The 18,366-nt window shown below is 49.3% G+C and overlaps 1 protein-coding gene across 1 annotated transcript in view; it reads left to right on the forward strand.

The window, feature by feature from the left end:
• The window catches only part of VDR (vitamin D receptor), a 37,789-nt gene that overhangs the window by 6,785 nt on the left and 12,638 nt on the right, over positions 1–18,366 (forward strand). Inside the window, exons 3-5 of the mRNA XM_053555456.1 lie at positions 9,124–9,254; positions 16,653–16,837; positions 17,092–17,212. Of these exons, the coding sequence (XP_053411431.1) occupies positions 9,124–9,254; positions 16,653–16,837; positions 17,092–17,212 (437 nt within the window). The remainder of the gene's footprint in view (positions 1–9,123; positions 9,255–16,652; positions 16,838–17,091; positions 17,213–18,366) is intronic.

An 18,366-nucleotide genomic window follows, 5' to 3' on the forward strand; every position in this document is an offset into this window, starting at 1 on the left:
GTCTCTGTAGCCACCTGGCCAGCCACCCAGCCAGCCACCCTCATTTTGTGTTTTCTTTCACTCCCTCCCGCCTAGGTTAGAACAGACATCTGTGATCCAGCAATGGGCTAGGCACTGGCAATGTGGTGATTCTTACCAAAGGTCATAGCTTATTAATCTGCCACCAACATGTCCCCAACAGTTTTTGAGGCTGTTTGGTTAATTCATTGACCAAACAGCCTTGAGCTGACTCTTAATGCCCTCACCCTTCCCAGGTTGCCCACCCCCTAGGATCTAGCTCTGGGATATACAACCCTCAGGTGGCTGCTTATTGGATTATGACATGTTGGAGGTCATTTCTTCAATAGAGTGGCTCTAAATCCTGTCCTTGTGGTTGCTGCCCTCAGACATACCACTAGGCTCTAAATCCTCAGGACAGGACCATGTGAGGCATCTGGGTGGAGAAAGGACGAGTCCCCTCATGCCCAAGGCCAACTGTGGGAGATGGCATAAGGGATAGGGATGGTGCATTTACACATGCATGTCACCGGAGACCGACACTTTGGCTGTGTTGCTCGTGGGCACAAAACACTACCATGGCCTATCCTTGGCCCCTCTCGACAGGACCCCTTAGGATCTGTTGCTGACTGACAGTCACAGCCATTGCCTGTGAGGCCTGGCACTATGGCCGCAGGCTGTGTTTGTCTTATTACCCCGTCCTGAGCCTACCTGAATCTTTACTATCCCTCAGTCTGGATGACTGAGCCGGGCTGTACTTCCTAAAAAGCAAACACATCTCTGTCTTTTGGCTTGAATTTCATTTGGCATATAAATAACACACACACGTTGATCCTCATTACTCATGAATTCTGCATTTGCACATTTCCCTATTTGCTAAAATTTACCAAAATTAATACTGGCAGCACTTTTGTGGTCACCTGTACACATGGGCAGAGCAGGGAAGCATTTGCATTGCTCCAGCGCATCTTCTCCGCTGAGGTCGAGCAGGTGACAGCCTACCTTCCTGTTCAGCTTTCATACTATAAACAAGTGTCCTTCTCACAGTCTATTTAGTACTATGTTTTCTGTATTTTTGTGGTTTTTCTTGGTAATTTGCTGTTCAAAGTGGTGCCCACATGTGGTCTCCCTGTGCTGCAAGCTCCAAGCTAACAGAGACAGTGTGGAGAAATGTGTTCTTATTTGCTGGCCCCAAGGTTCTCAGGGACCTTGTTAATCACGGGTCCGGTGGAGTGCAGGGGGCAAAAAGCAGGCTGGTAAGGATCCAGAAACATAAGGAATGTTCTGTCACTCAGAAAGGTCACTCAGCTGGGGCAATGTGTTGCTCTTCTAGGAACGCTGATGTGAAGAGAAGCAGAGAAATGGGGCAAATATTCAGCAATTTAAGACTCAAAGTGCTTAAAGGCAGAGTAAATAGAGAAAAGGGGAAGAACAGCCACATAGGTGTTCTATGGGCACAAGTAAATGAGTCACCAAGAAATCAGTGTTGCTGGAGAGAACTTTGTCCAGGTCAGCTTGGCAGCTAATCTTCATCCACAGATGTGCAAAGAAGCAGATGAAAAAGAATGAATGGGGTTATCTGTGGATGGTCCAAAAGTGATGTTCAGAAGTTTTGGTAGAGGAAGCCAGAGTATTTGGAAAGGAAAAGTCATTGGAGTTGTCAAGAAAGACAGCTAGCGGGGCGGCTCCTGTGGCTCAGCAAGTGGGGCACTGGCCCCATATACCGAGGGTGGCGGGTTCAAACCCAGCCCGGGCCAAACTGCAACAAAAAAATAGCCGGGTGTTGTGGCAGACGCCTGTAGTCCCAGCTGCTCGGGAGGCTGAGGCAAGAGAATCGCTTAAGCCCAAGATCTGGAGGTTGCTGTGAGCCGTGTGACGCCACGGCACTCTACCAAGGGCAGTAAAGTGAGACTCTGTCTCTACAAAAAAAAAAGAAAGAAAGACAGCTAGCTGCAGGGATGTGTAGGGGATCTTACATTTCCTTTTGGTCATGTCCCTAGGAACTCAGAACTCTAACCAGGGTTCATTGGCATGAATTCTCTCTCAGCACACATTCAGAATCCTCTCTGTGCTGAGGCCATATAGAGCCAGTGGCGAGCGTGGCCAGACATTGCTTCCAAACCATCCATCTAGAGACTGCCAGTACCCTAGTGGCTTCTTGGTCCTAGGGAGTCCTTCAAATAGCCTGTTCTTCATGCTGCTGGACTTGGAGGAGGCGCGGTTTGTTTGTTTGTTTGTTTGTTTTGTCTTTTTCTTTTTTTTATTGTTGGGGATTCATGGAGGGTACAAGAAACCAAGTTACACTGATTGCATTTGTTAGGCAAAGTCCCTGTTACAATTGTGTCTTGCCCCCAAGAAGTGAGGAGGCATGTTTTTTATTGGTGCTCCAGTTTGGAATGAGAGGTGGTAGATTCGTGATGAGGACCATGATATGTAAGAAGAACAGATTCTTTGGGGTCAAACAGATCTCCATTCTAATTTCAGCTTTTGGCAGGTTGCAGTGGTTCATACCTGTAATCCTAGCACTCTGAGAGTCTGAGGTAGGAAGATTCCTTGAGCTTAGGAGTTAGAGACCAGCCTGAGCAACACTGAGACCTTGCCTTTAGTAAAAATAGAAAAATTAGCCAGGTACCTGTAATCCCAGCTGCTCAGGAGACTGAGGCAGGAGAATTGTGTAAGCCCAGAAGTTTGAGGTTGCTGCGAGCTAGGCTGACTCCATAGCACTCTAGCCTGGGCAACAGAATGAGACTCTGTCTCAAAATAATAATAATAATAATGTTAACAAAGCGGCGCATGTGGCTCAGTGGGTAGGGTGCCGGCCCCAATACTGAGAGTGGCGGTTTCAAACCCGGCCCCGGCCAAATTGCAACAAAAAAATAGCCAGGCGCTGTGGTGGGAGCCTGTAATCCCAGCTACTCAGGAGGCTGAGGCAAGAGAATCACCTAAGCCCAGGAGTTGGAGGTTGCTGCGAGCTGTGTGAGGCCACAGCACTCTACTAGGGGCAATAAAGTGAGACTCTGTCTCTACAAAAAAAAAATAATAATAATCCAGCTTTTACACTTGTTAGCTGTGTGACATTAAGCAAGTTACTTAGCTTTCTGCACCTTTTTGTATCACTTGTAAAACAGGGATAGTATCTACTCTGAAATGTTGAGCGTATCAGATACTATGTCAAGTACTGACATAGAACGCCTCAGTGGCGATAGCTAGTATCATCAGCCCTTTATAGTGTCCTAGTTCCTAAGGGCAGACAATCTATTACTCCTCTTTCTTATCATGGAACCTGGAAAGTGTGTTGGCAGGGGTCTCTGAAAAGAGGTCCCTGGACAGAAGGCATTAAACGTCAGGTATGGACAAGAAGGGGCTGGGTGGGGAACTCAGAGAGCTTCGTGTCAGTTGGACACTCAGTAGGAACTGCTGGTGCTCAGCAGGACAGGACAGTGGTCTGTGGGGCTAGCCATCAGGAACAACTTACAAAACTCTGTCTGCAGAGTCCTATGCTCAGCCCCAGAGGGTGGGTATAAGACATGGCGTCTGCCTGTAGGGTCTTAGTATCTCACTGGAATGGTTGAAGTCTGTGGCCACTCTTCAGTAGTCCTTGCCACGGCCTCTCCCTGCCAGTTTCTCTCCCTTCCCTTTACTTGGTGCTTCCTTTGTCCAGGTCCTGTTCTCCTTTTCATTAATTAATTCTCACAACAGCCCCCTTGTAGGGTTGTTTCCATTTTATATACGTGGAAACTCAGGCATGGGGAGGTTAAGGAATTTGCCCAAGCTTATGCATTAAGATTTAAACTCAAGCAGATCAGTCAAACCAAAGCCTGTATTTCATTTTTATTTTTTAAATATTTCTATGGATATGAATATTTTTGAGGGTGGTGCCTGTGGCTCAAGGAGTAGGGCGCCGGCCCAATATACTGGAGGTGGCGGGTTCAAACGCAGCCCCGGCCAAAAAAAAAAGATTTATGAATTTTTTTTGAGACAGAGTCTTACTCTGTTGCCCTGGGTAGAGTACTGTGACATCAGCCTAGCTCACATCAACCTCAAATCTTGGGCTCAAGAGATCATTTTGCCTCAGCCTCCCTAGTAGCTGGGACTACAGGTGCCTGCCACAACACCTGACTAATTTTTCTTTTCTATTTTTAGTAGAGCCTGTATCTTTTTGTTGTTCAGGGTGGTCTTGAACTCCTGAGTTCAAGAAATCCATCCACCTCAGCCTCCCAGAGTGCTAAGATTACAAGAGTGAGCCGCTGCACCAGGCCAATGAATTTTTTGAAGTAATGTCTGTATATGGTTTTTAAAAAGCAAACAGTTCAAAAGTAAGTCTCCTACTGAACCCAATTCTCTGTTTTTTATCTTCTCCCATGTGAATTCACCAATTCACCAAGTTCACATCCAGATTATATGAGTGTGTGCGTACACATGCACACGCAGATGGGAGTATACCGTCGTCCCTTCTGCATCTTCAGGCTGTTTCCCATTTCAGCATTCTTCCTTGCCTTTTCCCAGTCTCATGGCCGTGACTGGAAGTTCTCTGACATGCTAGACGAGTCCTCCCTTGATGGGCATTTAGGTTCAGTCTTTGGCTTCTCCAGACAGTGCTGCAGTAGACCACACTCCGGACTGATCTACCCACAAAATAAAGTCCCGGAAGTGAATTTACTGTGTTAAAGGGCCTCTGCATTTAACATGTTTGGTTCCTATCGCTAAAGTAAATAGTAAAAAGAAGTCTGTGCTCCTTACTACAGTGTTTACCCTTCCTTTAAGCTTTTATTTTTATTTTAATTTTTCCCAGTCCCTTAGTCAATTTGCATAAGGCTGATTTAAGCCCACCTGCTGAGAACTCCTTGCCCCTGCCCCATGCAAATCAGAGGCCCCAAACAGGTGACACGGATCTTGCTTTTGTTGTTTCCTCCAGCTTTATTAGGATGTAAGTGACACATAGAAGTGGCATATATTGTAGGTGTACAACTCGATGGCTTCCACACATATGTGTTGTGCAATCGTCGCCATTTCCTATGGCCTCACATAGGCCATTATGATCAGGAGCTCCATCTAGCTCCTGTATCCCGGCCAGGCACAAGGATCTCTGGTGACACTCAGCTGCAGTGGAGACAGAGCCCTGAGGGGGTAGTTGACCCCCTGCTTGGGTTATACAAGGTGTGTCTCTGCTGGCAGAGGCCACCTACTGGAGAAAGGCCCCACTGTCCCAGGCCTGAGGCCCTGGCCCCAGGCACTTGCAGCTTCTGTGAGCTTCTTGTCTCTTTTGTGTTTTTCTAAATTGGTCTCTGGCAGGAGAGTCCGTCAATGCCCTCTCTCACCTCTGGCTTTCTAGAAACTGCATCTATATTTAGCTCGGTCGCACCACCCTTACTTACTCCCCTCCAGAGCAGGGCGTAATTGCCAACTGTGCAGGGGATGACAGAGTTCAGACTCAGGGAGCAGCTGAGGAAATGGGCTCCCATGGAAACCCAAGGCTCTTGTTTTCTCAAAACCAAACCATTTCATAGGCAATTAGCATTGGAAGGAAAGCAGGGTGGGGTGAGGGACAAAGCACAGAGCCAGGGCTGGGCAGACACTAAATGCCATGTGTGGAAGTGCCCTTAGAAGGCGCAGAACAAGGAAGGATAGGACCTCAGATCCAATGGGACCTGTGGCCCAGCAAATAGCCATACTAGTCCAGATATACCTAAGGTATTTGTGTTCTGAGAGGGACCCCTGAACACTTCAGAGTGTGGTGGTATTTTCTTCTCCATTTTCAATACTCTTAGACTTCAGGCTATGACTCTTAAGTGGGAACCAAGGATGCAGGGTCCCTCCTTCCCCCAGTATTTTCTTTTAACCCAGCTCTATATTATTTTTTTATTCCCACTTCCAGCCTCATAGGAGTCCATTCCTATTGTTAGGCAAAGTTGAACCCAGCAGCTATTACCAAACTTTTGGTGTGTAGAATCCTGAGATTGGGCTTCAGAGTTTAAAACAACATGAGAAAGATAAACAAAAGATGGTAAAGTGTCAAAATCTGTTTCCTGGCACTGTTATAGTTTGGGGAGCTGCCCACCAGGGAGGGTCAGAGGCAGGACCCCTGGAGCCTAAGGAAGCACAGGTGGGCCTCTGAAGGGTACCAGGGCTTCCTCCATCCTGGGTCCTCCGGAAAATCGCAGCCCCCAGCTCAGGGCTGGTGAAAGGCTTTGGCTCATTATCTCTGGAGGTGCCCACTGGGCTCTGTGGGCGATGTGTGGTTTTGGTGCCTGCGGTCCTGGAGGCTTAGCAGGAAAGCTCTGAGCCAGAGCAGACGGTGGGCGGCAGGATAGAGCAATCCCACAGACCCTGGGCAAGATGCCTGGTTGTTAAAAAAATAAAAAGAAAAGAAATGAGAATTCATTCTGAATTAGAAGCTTCTGGTCATTGAGTAGCTTTAGAGCAGTGGTTCTCAACCTTTAATACAGTTCCTGTGGGTCTTGACCCACAGGTTGAGAACCGCTGCTTTAGTGATTGATGGGCATTCTGGTGCCTGAGCCTTTGTGGTAACAAGTGAAGCCTCAAGAGCTACAAGGTGGAGAAGAGGGAAAGAAGGAAAGGAGGGCTGCCAATCTCATATTCTGGAATATATAAATAAATGTGCCTGTGGGGATGACTGGATCTCATACCTGGGGGGCCCTAACAGTGCCCAAGCTACTTTCATATTCTCCTGTCCCTCCAGCACGCAGCAGTAGAGGTATAGAGGGGACAGAGAAAGGCTCTTATTTCTGTAAAGGTGAACAGAAGCCTGGCACACAAGTGTCTCTCTGGCTAGTTACTGCAGAGGCATGCCTGGGCCTGAGGCAGGATAGACATGGGGTTCCATACCCCTGATAGCCTGGGACCCCTCTACCTCCTTGTAGCCGTGCTCTGCTGGTGGCCCCTGAGTGATGACGATGTCACAGGAGGGTTCCAGAGCCAAAGGCCAAAACCAACAGCAGTTGCTTCCTCAACCACTGGGTGATTCTTGGCCTTGAGCTGTGCTAGGGCCGGCTGCCTAGAGCTATTCTGTGGGGTCAACTTCATAGAGCCCTTTAAGTTTCTGGGGTTGAAAACAATCCTGGAAGCTAAAAGCTGAGCCTCAGGTCCTTAACACTTCCAGACCTAGGAGCCTTCACTTTTTGCTGAATAGCCTGACTGATCAATTTCTCAACCTTGGTAGTCCCATCTATAAAATAAGGGGGTTATGCTAACCATCTCCTGGGTCCCCTACTGATTGAAGAGTTTGACTGTGACTGCCAACAGAGCCTTACTCTGGTCTCTTCTCCACTATTCCATGAGCCAAGTCAGTTTGGTCCCCAACGGTCCCCTTGCTGGAACACATCTGAACACTAATGAGTGCAATTGTCCTAAATCATGTGTGTTCTCATGAACATGAACAGCGAGTCCTTTTTGTTTTACCAAGAATAATAATTAGTGTCTGACATCTGGAGAAGGCAATGTCCCTAGGTCATTTCTGGGAAGGAAAGGGTTGTGGCTGGGTCTTTGCTTCTAAGATCTGGGCTCTTCCACACTCAGCAGTTCGTTGGAAGATGTTACTGCTCATGCAAAAGTTGATTTTGCCACCATCTTTCCCCAGAGAAATATGTTACCTGTATTGGGGCAAAAAAAGTGGGACCTGTCCCTGGTGGAGTTGGGAGGAGTAACAGGACCTCTAGGACAGGTGATGAGAAGCATAACAGTGGTGCCCGTTATGCAGACTCCCAAAGTCCACATGGTGTGGCTGGCGGTAGGGGAGAGTGTTAGAATTAGGAAATGAGCCCTCATGCCTGCCATGCATGCAAGGGTGCACACACGCGCGCGCGCACACACACACACACAGTACGCACACACGGGTGCACACACACACATGCACACACATACAATTGTATGTAGAATACAGTCATACGATCTTCCTAGCGAAGACCCCTTTAGAAGTTTTCTGTTCTCACCTCAAAGCACTCAAGCTAGACCTCCCATTTGATCCTGCAATCCCATTACTGGGCATCTACCCAGAAGGAAAGAAATCCTTTTATCATAAGGACACTTGTACTAGACTGTTTATTGCAACTCAATTTACAATCGCCAAAATGTGGAAACAGCCTAAATGCCCACCAACCCAGGAATGGATTAACAAGCTGTGGTATATGTATACTGTGGAATACTATTCAGCCATTAAAAAAAATGGAGACTTTACATCCTTCGTATTAACCTGGATGGAAGTGGAAGACATTATTCTTAGTAAAGCATCACAAGAATGGAGAAGCATGAATCCTATGTACTCAATTTTGATATGAGGACAGTTAATGACAATTAAGGTTATGGGGGGGAGGAAAAGCAGAAAGAGGGATGGAGGGAGGGGGGTGGGGCCTTGGTGTGTGTCACACTTTATGGGGGCAAGACATGATTGCAAGAGGGACTTTACCTAACAATTGCAATCAGTGTAACCTGGCTTATTGTACCCTCAATGAATCCCCAACAATAAAAAAAAGAAAAAGAAAAAGAAATAAAGAACTTAGTATACCAGTTTTCATATTAAAAAAAAAAAAAAAAAAGAAGTTTTCTGTTCTCATACAGTCATTGCTTCCTCTACCTTCCAGAAAGCCAAGGCCAGACTTCAGAGCCCCCACCTGCTTATCTGGCCTCTTCCCTTTCTGGGCAGGATTTCTGGGTGTCTGGAGCTATGTTGTGGGCCTTCTCTCCCTTCTGTGCACAAGTCTATCCCTGAAGCGGGAGTGTTCTACTCACAGATCTCTTGGACTCTGCAAGACAATGCTGAGACAGCATCTTTGCCTCTCACAATGGCTCATTATAAGACATTGTGAGGGCTACTGTGCAGTATTTTAACACACTTTTACTTGTGTATTTCCTGTGTAATTTTTAAGAGGGAGGGGAGAGAGATCTCGAAAGTACATACAAGCCATGATGAAGCTGAGCGGGCAGTGCAAGGAGGAGGAGGGGTGGGGGGCGCCCAGCCTGGTGTGAGCATAGCCAGCGGCTGGGAAGAAAGGTCTGGGGGCTGCGTGGGCAGGTGTCTCTGGTCACAGCCCTGGCAGGTGGTTCTCCGCAGCCAGGGCTGAGGAGCTAGAAGGCTGGTGACCCAGGGCAGGACGTGTGCTCTCTCTGCAGGCGAAGCATGAAGCGGAAGGCTCTGTTCACCTGTCCCTTCAACGGGGACTGCCGCATCACCAAGGACAACCGGCGCCACTGCCAGGCCTGCCGGCTGAAGCGCTGTGTGGACATCGGCATGATGAAGGAGTGTGAGTGCTCGGGGGCAGGGGGCATGGGCAGGAGAGGGCCTTGGCCCTGCTGTGTGGGTTTGGGTATGCGCATCTGCCTCTCTTCCTTTGTAGTCACCAGCATCTTTGGCTGGGGCATGGGTAGGACAGGCAGGTGGCAGCAGGAGGGACTGGAACTCCAGGGTCAAATGCTTTGGTCTGTCCTTCCTGCCTCTGTAGGATCTGTCTGTGTGTTTCAGAGACCCTGGGAGGACCCTTCCAGAGTGAGGCTTGAAAGGAGGGAGAGGCAGGGGTGGCTTTCAAGAGACCCCCCTCTATAGTGAGAGTCTTCCTGCAGGACAGCATCATATTCCCATAGCCCCTTTATCCCCGCACCTAGAAGAAAAAATGAGGCTTGAGGACCCCATGGCTCTCTGGACTTTGGAAGAGAGAGTGTTGGGAAGGGTAGGAGTGATGTGGAGAATGAATACTCAGAGCACAGCTGGCATCAGTGCTGCACTCCACCAGAGCCTTCCAGCCACGCTGGCCCCCTGAGCAGATCTGCAGGCTAGTGCCCAGGGGAGAGCAGAGGACCAAGTCTTCAGGGGCGAGGCACTAGGGCTCTAGCATGGCCCTCTGAATCCAGATGGAAGAAGTGGGGTGATTCCATAGGTCTTCCTGTCCAACATGGCAGAGTTACAACACTGGGACTTTGCATTGGAGCTGTGGGACAGTTATTTGGTAACCAAAGTAGCCATTGAATTCAGCAGATTCTGGGAGGGGCTCACCAGGCTGTCCCTGGGCTGGAGGAAACCACTGGCCCAGCCTGGCAGGGGTGCCTTCTGTTCACTCACACCTGCTCTGCCCCCCTCATTGACAGTGGTGGGCCTGAGGCATCTCAGCAGGGGTGCCCAGATGCAGGCCCTCCTGGCTATGGCTCCCTTCTTGAGGGATAGAGAGAAGACAGGTACCAAGATGTGTCGGAAACAGGAGAACAGTAACAGGATGGGGCTTAAGGGATGGGAAATTTCTTCCTTAATGGGAAAACCCATTCTCTCTTGTTAGGGCAAGGTGAGGCAGAGTAGAGGCCCTCGCTTTGGGCCTCCTCCTCAGCCTGGGCCAAGGCTTCTCTCCTGTGGGTCTCGACTTCTCACTGACGTGTCCGCTCCTCAGCCAGCCCAGGCAGCCCTGGGAGGAGTTCCCAGTCTTTCTCCTCCTCACTCTCACAGGCGGGCACAGGCCTGGACATGCACAGCACCTACCCCAGTCCTGCTCCACCCAACTGTATTGTTTATCCTGGAGAGAGTGAGGCGGGGAGTGCCTGTGGGCCTCCCACACAGCCTCATGGGGCCTGCTCAGCATGCAGCACTGTGTGGACATGAACAGGTGCAGCTTGCACAGCCCCTGTCTCTGCAGAGCACAAGGCCTCTGCAGGACCGGGAGCCTGGGCCAACAAAGTAGGACGTGGGTTTCACCATGGGGGTTCAGTAAGACACTGCTGCAGGAGTCCCCACTCAAGCTTTCTATTGGGGAGGGCAACCTCCCCATTAACTTAGAATAGGAGGAACATCTGGACTTCAGAAAGGTAAAGAGGTAAAACATCAGGACTAGAGTCAGACATCCTGGGGCTGAACCGGGGCTAGAGTCCAGCTCTGTGTGTCCTCCTACCTTTCCTGGTCCCGACAGAGAGCACCGTGTTCATGGAGAAGAGCAGCATGGGGCCTTGGGTGATTCAGGGACCCCTGCCCCCAGGAGCACCCCACCATGTGCTGGGGGCCAGCAGACCAGAAGTGCATGCCCACCCCCATCCACAGATCAGCTGAGTGCCTCAGCAACCACACCCCAGGCTAATCCTCCTCCCCTGGAGCCCCATGCCTCTGCTGCCCCCCCTTGCCCCCAACAGTCTTGTGATCCCATGCAGAGATGGGCTAATGGAGCTGGACTCCCAGGATTGGGCTCCAGAGCTCTAGTTAAAATAGAAATGTTGGGCCAGCACACAGCTGATGCTTTTCACCGCCCTGAAGGGAAGGTCATCCAGGAAGAAACATCGTTCCCTGCCTCAAGTTAGCCCAGCTTCCAGAGGCCTTGATGGTACATCTGGGCCTGGAATCCCCCAGCTCAGAATCCTGGGAGAGCTGCTCATTTATCACCTGGGCTGGTTGTTGTCCCCAAGGCTTAGCCTCCCAGAAACATTTGAGTGTCTTAACATTTGTAAAACCATAGAACGGGAGCTGAAAACTCAGGTTCCCCACTGGCCAGAGAAGGAGGGGGCCCTGGCACAGAGGAGGCACGGGAAGAAAACCAGAATTTCGTATTTGCTGACTCAACTGTGTGTTGGATACCATGGTCTGGAACATGGATTTTCTTTTTAAATTCCCATAATACTCCCGTGTTTTTAATAGCTGAGAGGAAGCTCAGAGGAATTAAAATACCACGCCCCTGAGCTACGATGACAGTATCAGCATTCATTCTAACCTAGGTTTGTCTACTTCCAAAGGCCAGGCTGTATGAGGGGCACCCCAGGGCAGCCCCTCAAGTGTCCCCAGTGGGTCAGAGCTCACTCCAAAGTGCATTTCCAGGCACTTCCTGGGGCCCCAAGAGATGTGCTAAAGAGACATTTGTTCCTATGGAAAACTACTTTTTTCTTTCAAGTCCTCATTAACTTTATGCCCTTAGCACCAAAGAAATTTCACAGTTAAGTTCTAGCTTCCTTTTTTTTTGAGACAGAGTCTCAAGCTGTCACCCTGGGTAGAGTGCCATGGCATCATAGCTCACAGCAACCTCAAACTCTTGGGCTCAAGAGATTCTCTTGCTTCAGCCTCCCAAGTAGCTGGGACTACAGGTGCCTGTCACAACCCTTGGCTATCTTTAAAGATGAGGTCTCGCTCTGGCTCAGGCTGGTCTCGAACCTGTGAGCTCAGGCAATCCACCCGCCTTGGCCTCCCAAGTGCTAGGATTATAGGCATGAGCCACGTCACCCGGCCAAGTTCTAGCTTCTTACTTATACTACATCCATTCCACACAGAGCCACCTATTATGTTCGCTTGCTTATTGTTTTAACAGATGTAAGTCTCCTTTCCCAGCATTAGCACAGCCCCTGGCAGATAGCAGGTGCTCTATCAATATGCATCAAATGAATGAATATTAGCTCCCTGTCATGTTTCTTTGTATCTTTATCTGGTCTATAGATCAGTAAGATTCTCCCAGACCTGATATTGTCTTTGTTATTTGTTTGGAAAAATTTTATGTCCTCTTCCCTGTCGTCCTTAGGCCACCCTGGGCATCTTGAAACATTTTTATATTGTTTATGTTTGCAGGTCTTCACTTTCCAACTTGATTCTCAACTTCGTTAGGCAGGAAACACTTCTGGCATGGAAAAACTTGCATAAAATTACTTCACATTCAACAAGGAACTTAGAAGGAAGTCACAAAAGCGACAGAGCAGCCATGTAGGTTTTACAAAGTCCCACATGCCAAAGCTCCTTTTCTCTCCATATTCATTGGAGAGCCCAGCAAATGTTCTTTCAGGGACAATTTACTCTTACTCTAGGGCAATGTGTTTTCACTTTGATATATGTGTCTTTCAACGTGATAGTAATGACATAGTAGTATCGATTGATTGAGAAAATGATAAAAAATTTCCTATGAAATTAATAGCCCCTTTAAATTATTTCATAAATCACAACAGCATCTGCATATGTGAGAGACTTAAGATTTAGTCAGTCCCCAAACAATGTTGCCTTTTTGGGAGGCCTGTGATTAAGTGACCCTGTTTGAAACCAGTAGACCTCAGCTTCTCTATTACCCACACAGAAGGTGATGGCTGCTATTTGGTACAAGTGACTGGGAAGAGCAATGTTGCAAGGTTAACCATGAATCTTCTTGGTATTTTGAGAGTAAGTCTTTTAAGAGCTTTGCTTCTATTTCATTTTCACACTCTCCTAGGGATTGGAGCCCCTTGTGGGTCAGGACAGCATGGCAAAGAGCCAGGTCCTACTGAACAGTTATAACTGCTTATAATCAAATACAGTATAGGGTAGTGGCTATGATCATTGGCTGCAGAATCAGACAATCCGAGTCTGAATACCGTGTCCACCACTGGTTAACTGTGTAACTTTGAGCAAGACATATGGCCTATTAGGGCCTCAGTTCCCACATCTGCTAAATGGGGATAACAATAGTGCCTACCTTAAAGGTTGTGATGAGGACTAAATATATAAGTTAATAACACCAAGCATGCAGAATGGTGCCTGGTACATAGAAAAGCTCTGTTATCCATGATTATTAATAATATCTTTTTATTACATCAAACCTGATCACCAGGATTTCTAGCTCCCAGCAGATCAGAAATAACTCTTTCTTTCTTTTCTTTTCTTTTTCTTTTTTTTTTTTTTTGAGACAGAGTCTTACTATGTTGCCCTCAGTAGATTGCCGTCACATCACAGCTCACAGCAACCTCAACCTCTTGGGCTTAAGCGATTGTCTTGCCTTAGCTTCCCACGTAGCTGGGACTACAGGCACCCACCACAATGCCCAGCTATTTTTTGTTGCAGTTGTTTAGCTGGCCTTGGGCTGGGTTCGAACCCGCCACCTTCAGTGTATGTGGCTGGTGCTGTAACCACTGTGCTAGGGGCACTGAGCCCAGAAATAACTCTTAAGGTGGAGAAAAGCACAATTCTAGAAGCAGGCACCAATAAGAAGGGACAACACATAGCCTAACACTGAAAGCTATGAGAAGTAGTTGAAGAACTCCAGAGCAGTACAGGCTGAGCCATGCGATGGAGGGCAAAGAATCCCACACAGCACTGGGGTCATAACTATGTCCCGCAAAATCAGCTTGAAACCATCAGGAAAAAATTATACAGTTTTTAAAAATTTTCTTTGGGTTTTGTTGTTGCATTTATTTATTTATGCATTCATTCGGTCTCACTTTGTTGCCCCAGGCTAGAGTGTCATGACATCCTAGCTTATAGCAACCTCACACTCCTGGACTCAAGTGATTCTCCTGCTCCAGCCTCTTGAGGATCTGGGACTATAGGCACATACCACAACGGGGTCTCACACTTGCTCAGGCTGGTGAGCTCAGGTGACCCACTCGCCTCAGCTTCCCAGAGTGCTGGAATTATAGGCATGAGCCACTGTGCCTGACTATATAATGTTAAAAGTGTCCCGTTACAAGGTTTTCTGTCTTGAAAATGTTTCACTCACAATGATTAAGATGAGAGAGCACAGTTCTGCTCGATCATCCGATGGACTGGCGTGAAGTGCACCATGCCCCTTGATGCAGGGCACAGGCAGCGCTTAGGACCCCCTGCTGATCTCTCCTGAGCCAAGAAAGTGACTCACACATAGTAGGTGCCATCTGAGTTGATGTGCTTGATGTCTGGTGTCAGACTATGGAGCAAGGGACTGTCCAGGCAGCCCCCCTGTCCTAGGCTTTGTGGGAGAAACATAAGAATCATAAGATGTGCGCCCTGCCCTTAAGTGACCTGAAGTCTAGGGGAGGAGACCTGGGACTTCTTAGATTCTCTGTGGATGTTCATTGAAGCTGTAGTAACCATGAGTCTTACAGAGTGGAAGACAAGTGGGTGCCAATATGTGCAGAGAAAGACTAAATATGCAGCAGGCATAAAAAAACGAGGCTCTGTGCCCATGGGGGCAATCCCAGAAGGCTTCATGCGAAAGAGGACTGGCTGGCGCTGGGCACTAAAGAACTGATAGAGCATGCGGGGAGACCCAGCTGGACAGGCACCAGCAGAGGTAGAAATGCAGCAAGTAGCCACAGGTCATGGTCACAGCCAGCATGCCTAGTGCAGAAGCCATGTCCAGAGGCACTGAGAAATGAGGTTAGACAGCCTTGACTTTGATTTGGGCATGGTAAGCAGTAGGAGCCAGGAAGAATAGGGTAATGGCATCGTAGAACCGTGTAGCAAAGTCCAGTTAGGCTGAGGGACAAGCCTGTAGATACCTGTGTGTGACTGGGAGAGCCAGGCCTCCCACGCTCCTGGGTCGCCATCTCCTCTGCCTTGGCTCTCAGGTGAGCAGGAAAGATCAGATACCTAATCTTGGATTCCCCAGGCCAGGGCCTTATACCTTGCCTTTTCCTGGAGTGCCCTCTGCCCCTTCCACTCCCACCCTGCATGACCCCATAGGGTCTGGGCAGCCACCCTCCATGGGAAGAGTGCTGGCAGCTCTTGGGGCAGGTGAGTCAGTCTCTGGGGTGTGGTCTTCTCCCAGCCGCCTCCTGGTAGGGTTTTCCTCAGCTATGGAGGGATGCTCCATCTTCGTGGTAGGCTTCCCTTTCTGGCCATGCCTGTGGCACTGGGCGTTCACGCTCTCCACCAACTTCTCTCATCCTCCTGTGACCTGAGGGGCCTGGGCCAATGGGCCATTCTTGAAGCCTGGAACTCACCCACTCTGGGGTTCTGATTCCTTTCCTTGCTCTTGTGAAACTCCCTAGCTCTGTGGGCAGATGCCCTGGCAGCACACGCACCGAGCAAGTAGCTACAGGCCAGCACTCTGCAAGCCTTAGCCAGGAGGTCTGTTTGCTGGGCCCCCATGCCAGGTGTCCCTGCTCCCAGCCCTGCCCTCCTGGGCAGCGGCCCCAGCACTGGGTGGCAGGCGCAAGGCTCTACACAAGCCCACAGATGGCATAGGGTCTCCCCAGGGCCTTCAAAAGGACTTGAAAACTCCATGGGCAGAAATGTTGAGACTGTGCAGGTGGGAGGAAGTGTTGTTTTGCAGAGAACCAAAGAAGCCAATTCTTCCGCTTTTGATCAGAGTAGACCAGATGCCCAAGTTCTAAGTCTGGAAACCTGGAAGCGGGAATGCCATGCAAAGGGGGCTTCTCAGCATTTCCTGTCAGTGTCCACACAGTTACTCTTTCACCCTCTCTGCACCCCATGTCTTCTTCAGGATTATGGAACACAGTGGGGAGGGATCAGGGGAAGAGAAGAGAACTGAGGTTTAGTGAGGAGCCTCTGCTCTGTGCCAGGCACGTGTGGGGGTCTCAACAGCATAACCTGCTGCACCTGAACACATACAGGCTTTATGGAGGACGGTACAAGAAAGGGACCTCAGATGAGATTACACGGTCCAAACCTCTCATTTTCCAACCTAGAGAGCAAACACCCAGAGAATTTGAAGTTTGCCCAAGCTATCACAATGTATTGTTAAGGACCAGACTCCCTAAAGCCCAGAGACCATCTTGCCTCTCAGATTCCCTTGTTCTTTCCCTTGCACGTGCCTTTTTATCACAGGAAACCCCATTTTCCTCCATTTGGTGGAGTTGGAGTGCTCTGTGGCAGGAGGGTCCACCTGCCCTGGCAATCCCGAGTGTTGAAGCTCCTCCTAACTCGGGCCTTTGGCAATGGAGGAAGGCTTCCTGGAGGAGGAGGGCTTCCTAGAGGAGCGGCCTCCTGATGCCCTTTCCCCCCACAGTCATCCTGACAGATGAGGAGGTGCAGCGGAAGCGTGAGATGATCCTGAAGCGCAAGGAGGAGGAGGCGCTAAAGGACAGCCTGCGGCCCAAGCTGTCGGAGGAGCAGCAGCGCATCATCAGCATCCTGCTGGACGCCCACCACAAGACCTACGATCCTACCTATGCCGACTTCAGCCACTTCCGGGTACGTCCCCTGCTGACAGGGCAGGAAGAATTGACCTGGAGGAGATGGGGGGTGGGGGGGGTGCCAAGGGCCAGGGGTGTCCTAGCACAGAGCAGGGGAAGGGACAGGGGCTACCCTTCCCCTCTGGCATCCAGAGGCCTTGCCCTCCCACAGCCTTCCTCGAAGCCCTTCCAATGAGAGATCAAGGGCCAAGGGCAAAGGCAGGAAGGTGGCCCCAAAATGTGCATCTCCAAGACTGTACCTTTCCCTTCCAGCCTCCAATTCGCAGAGGTGCAGGTGGAGGGAGCCATCCTTCCAGGCCCAATTTGAGACACACCCCCAGCTTTTCTGGGGACTCCTCATCCTCCTGCTCAGATCACTACATCGCCTCTCCAGGTAAGCAGGACTTCATGCCTCCCACCCACTTGCCCTTGCGGGGAAGGAGGCAGAATTCTCCTGATATGAGTGGCACTCAGTATATAAGTGCCTCAACACAGCCCCTCCTTTGCAGAAGAGGAGGAAGGGGCTGGGTTGGGACTCTGGCTGTGTTAGGGGTGCCCTCCTGAGCCATGCCCTCTTCTCCAAGAGACACTTCTGCCCAGGGCTGCTTTCCTGGGGATGACCTCATTCCCTTGCATGACATCTTGATCCTGAGCCCTTTAGAAGGTGAAATTTGGAGTAAAAGGGAGAATGAATGGGTCCTGTTGCAGCCTACCCTCCACCGGAGCCCTGGGGGATGGCTCTGGCCCTGGAGGACCTGTCACCTCCAGCTCATGTGAGAGTCAGGGAGGTAGTATGCTTTTTTCTTCAGGTCCTTTCTACCTTCCTCTTCATCATCCTGCCTCATCCTTCCTCTGCCCTTGTCTTTCCTCCCTCTCACCCAACCCTGGCATTCTCTGCTTAGGCCCTGCAGGAGGGCAGGGATGCAAAAGCTCCCTTCCACTAGGGCAGCCTGAACTCTGAAGGTATGGCACTCCCAGACTCAGTGACAGATCTGGGGGTGGATCTGGAAGGGATCTGAGTGCCACTGGCCAGACATTGTGGTTGGAGCCAGACAGTGTGTCAACCCACCCAGAAATGACAGGGAGGGGGCTACAGAGAAGCACTGACCCCTACACCGACCCTCCCAGAGCCTCACCTGGTAGATCCATCCCTCCCAGGTGTTACATTTTCTGCCCACTTTCCTGCTTTTCTTACTCGGTGGCATATTCATTTGTACTAGCAAGGGTCAATCTGTATAAGCTACACATTGGTCTGTACTTTATCTTTTGATATAATTGCATATTGTTTAAGAATTTTGATGCCCTCTCATGGGCTAATTGATTCAGAGTGCGCACTCCCACCAATGACATATTCAGAATAGCATATAGTTCTTTAAAAATCCACACAAGTGAACTTTTTAAATTAAAAAAAATTATGATGTAAAAGTAATACATGTTCAACATAGATATTTAGAAAATATAATCTAAATTATATGTAGATAAAATCTTTTTTTACTGAGCAATAATAGTAATAATGCAAAAAAAGTAACATTCACATTGTCAAATATA

Source organism: Nycticebus coucang, chromosome 12 (assembly GCF_027406575.1).
Source record: "Nycticebus coucang isolate mNycCou1 chromosome 12, mNycCou1.pri, whole genome shotgun sequence".
NCBI classification, from domain to species: Eukaryota; Metazoa; Chordata; class Mammalia; order Primates; family Lorisidae; genus Nycticebus; species Nycticebus coucang.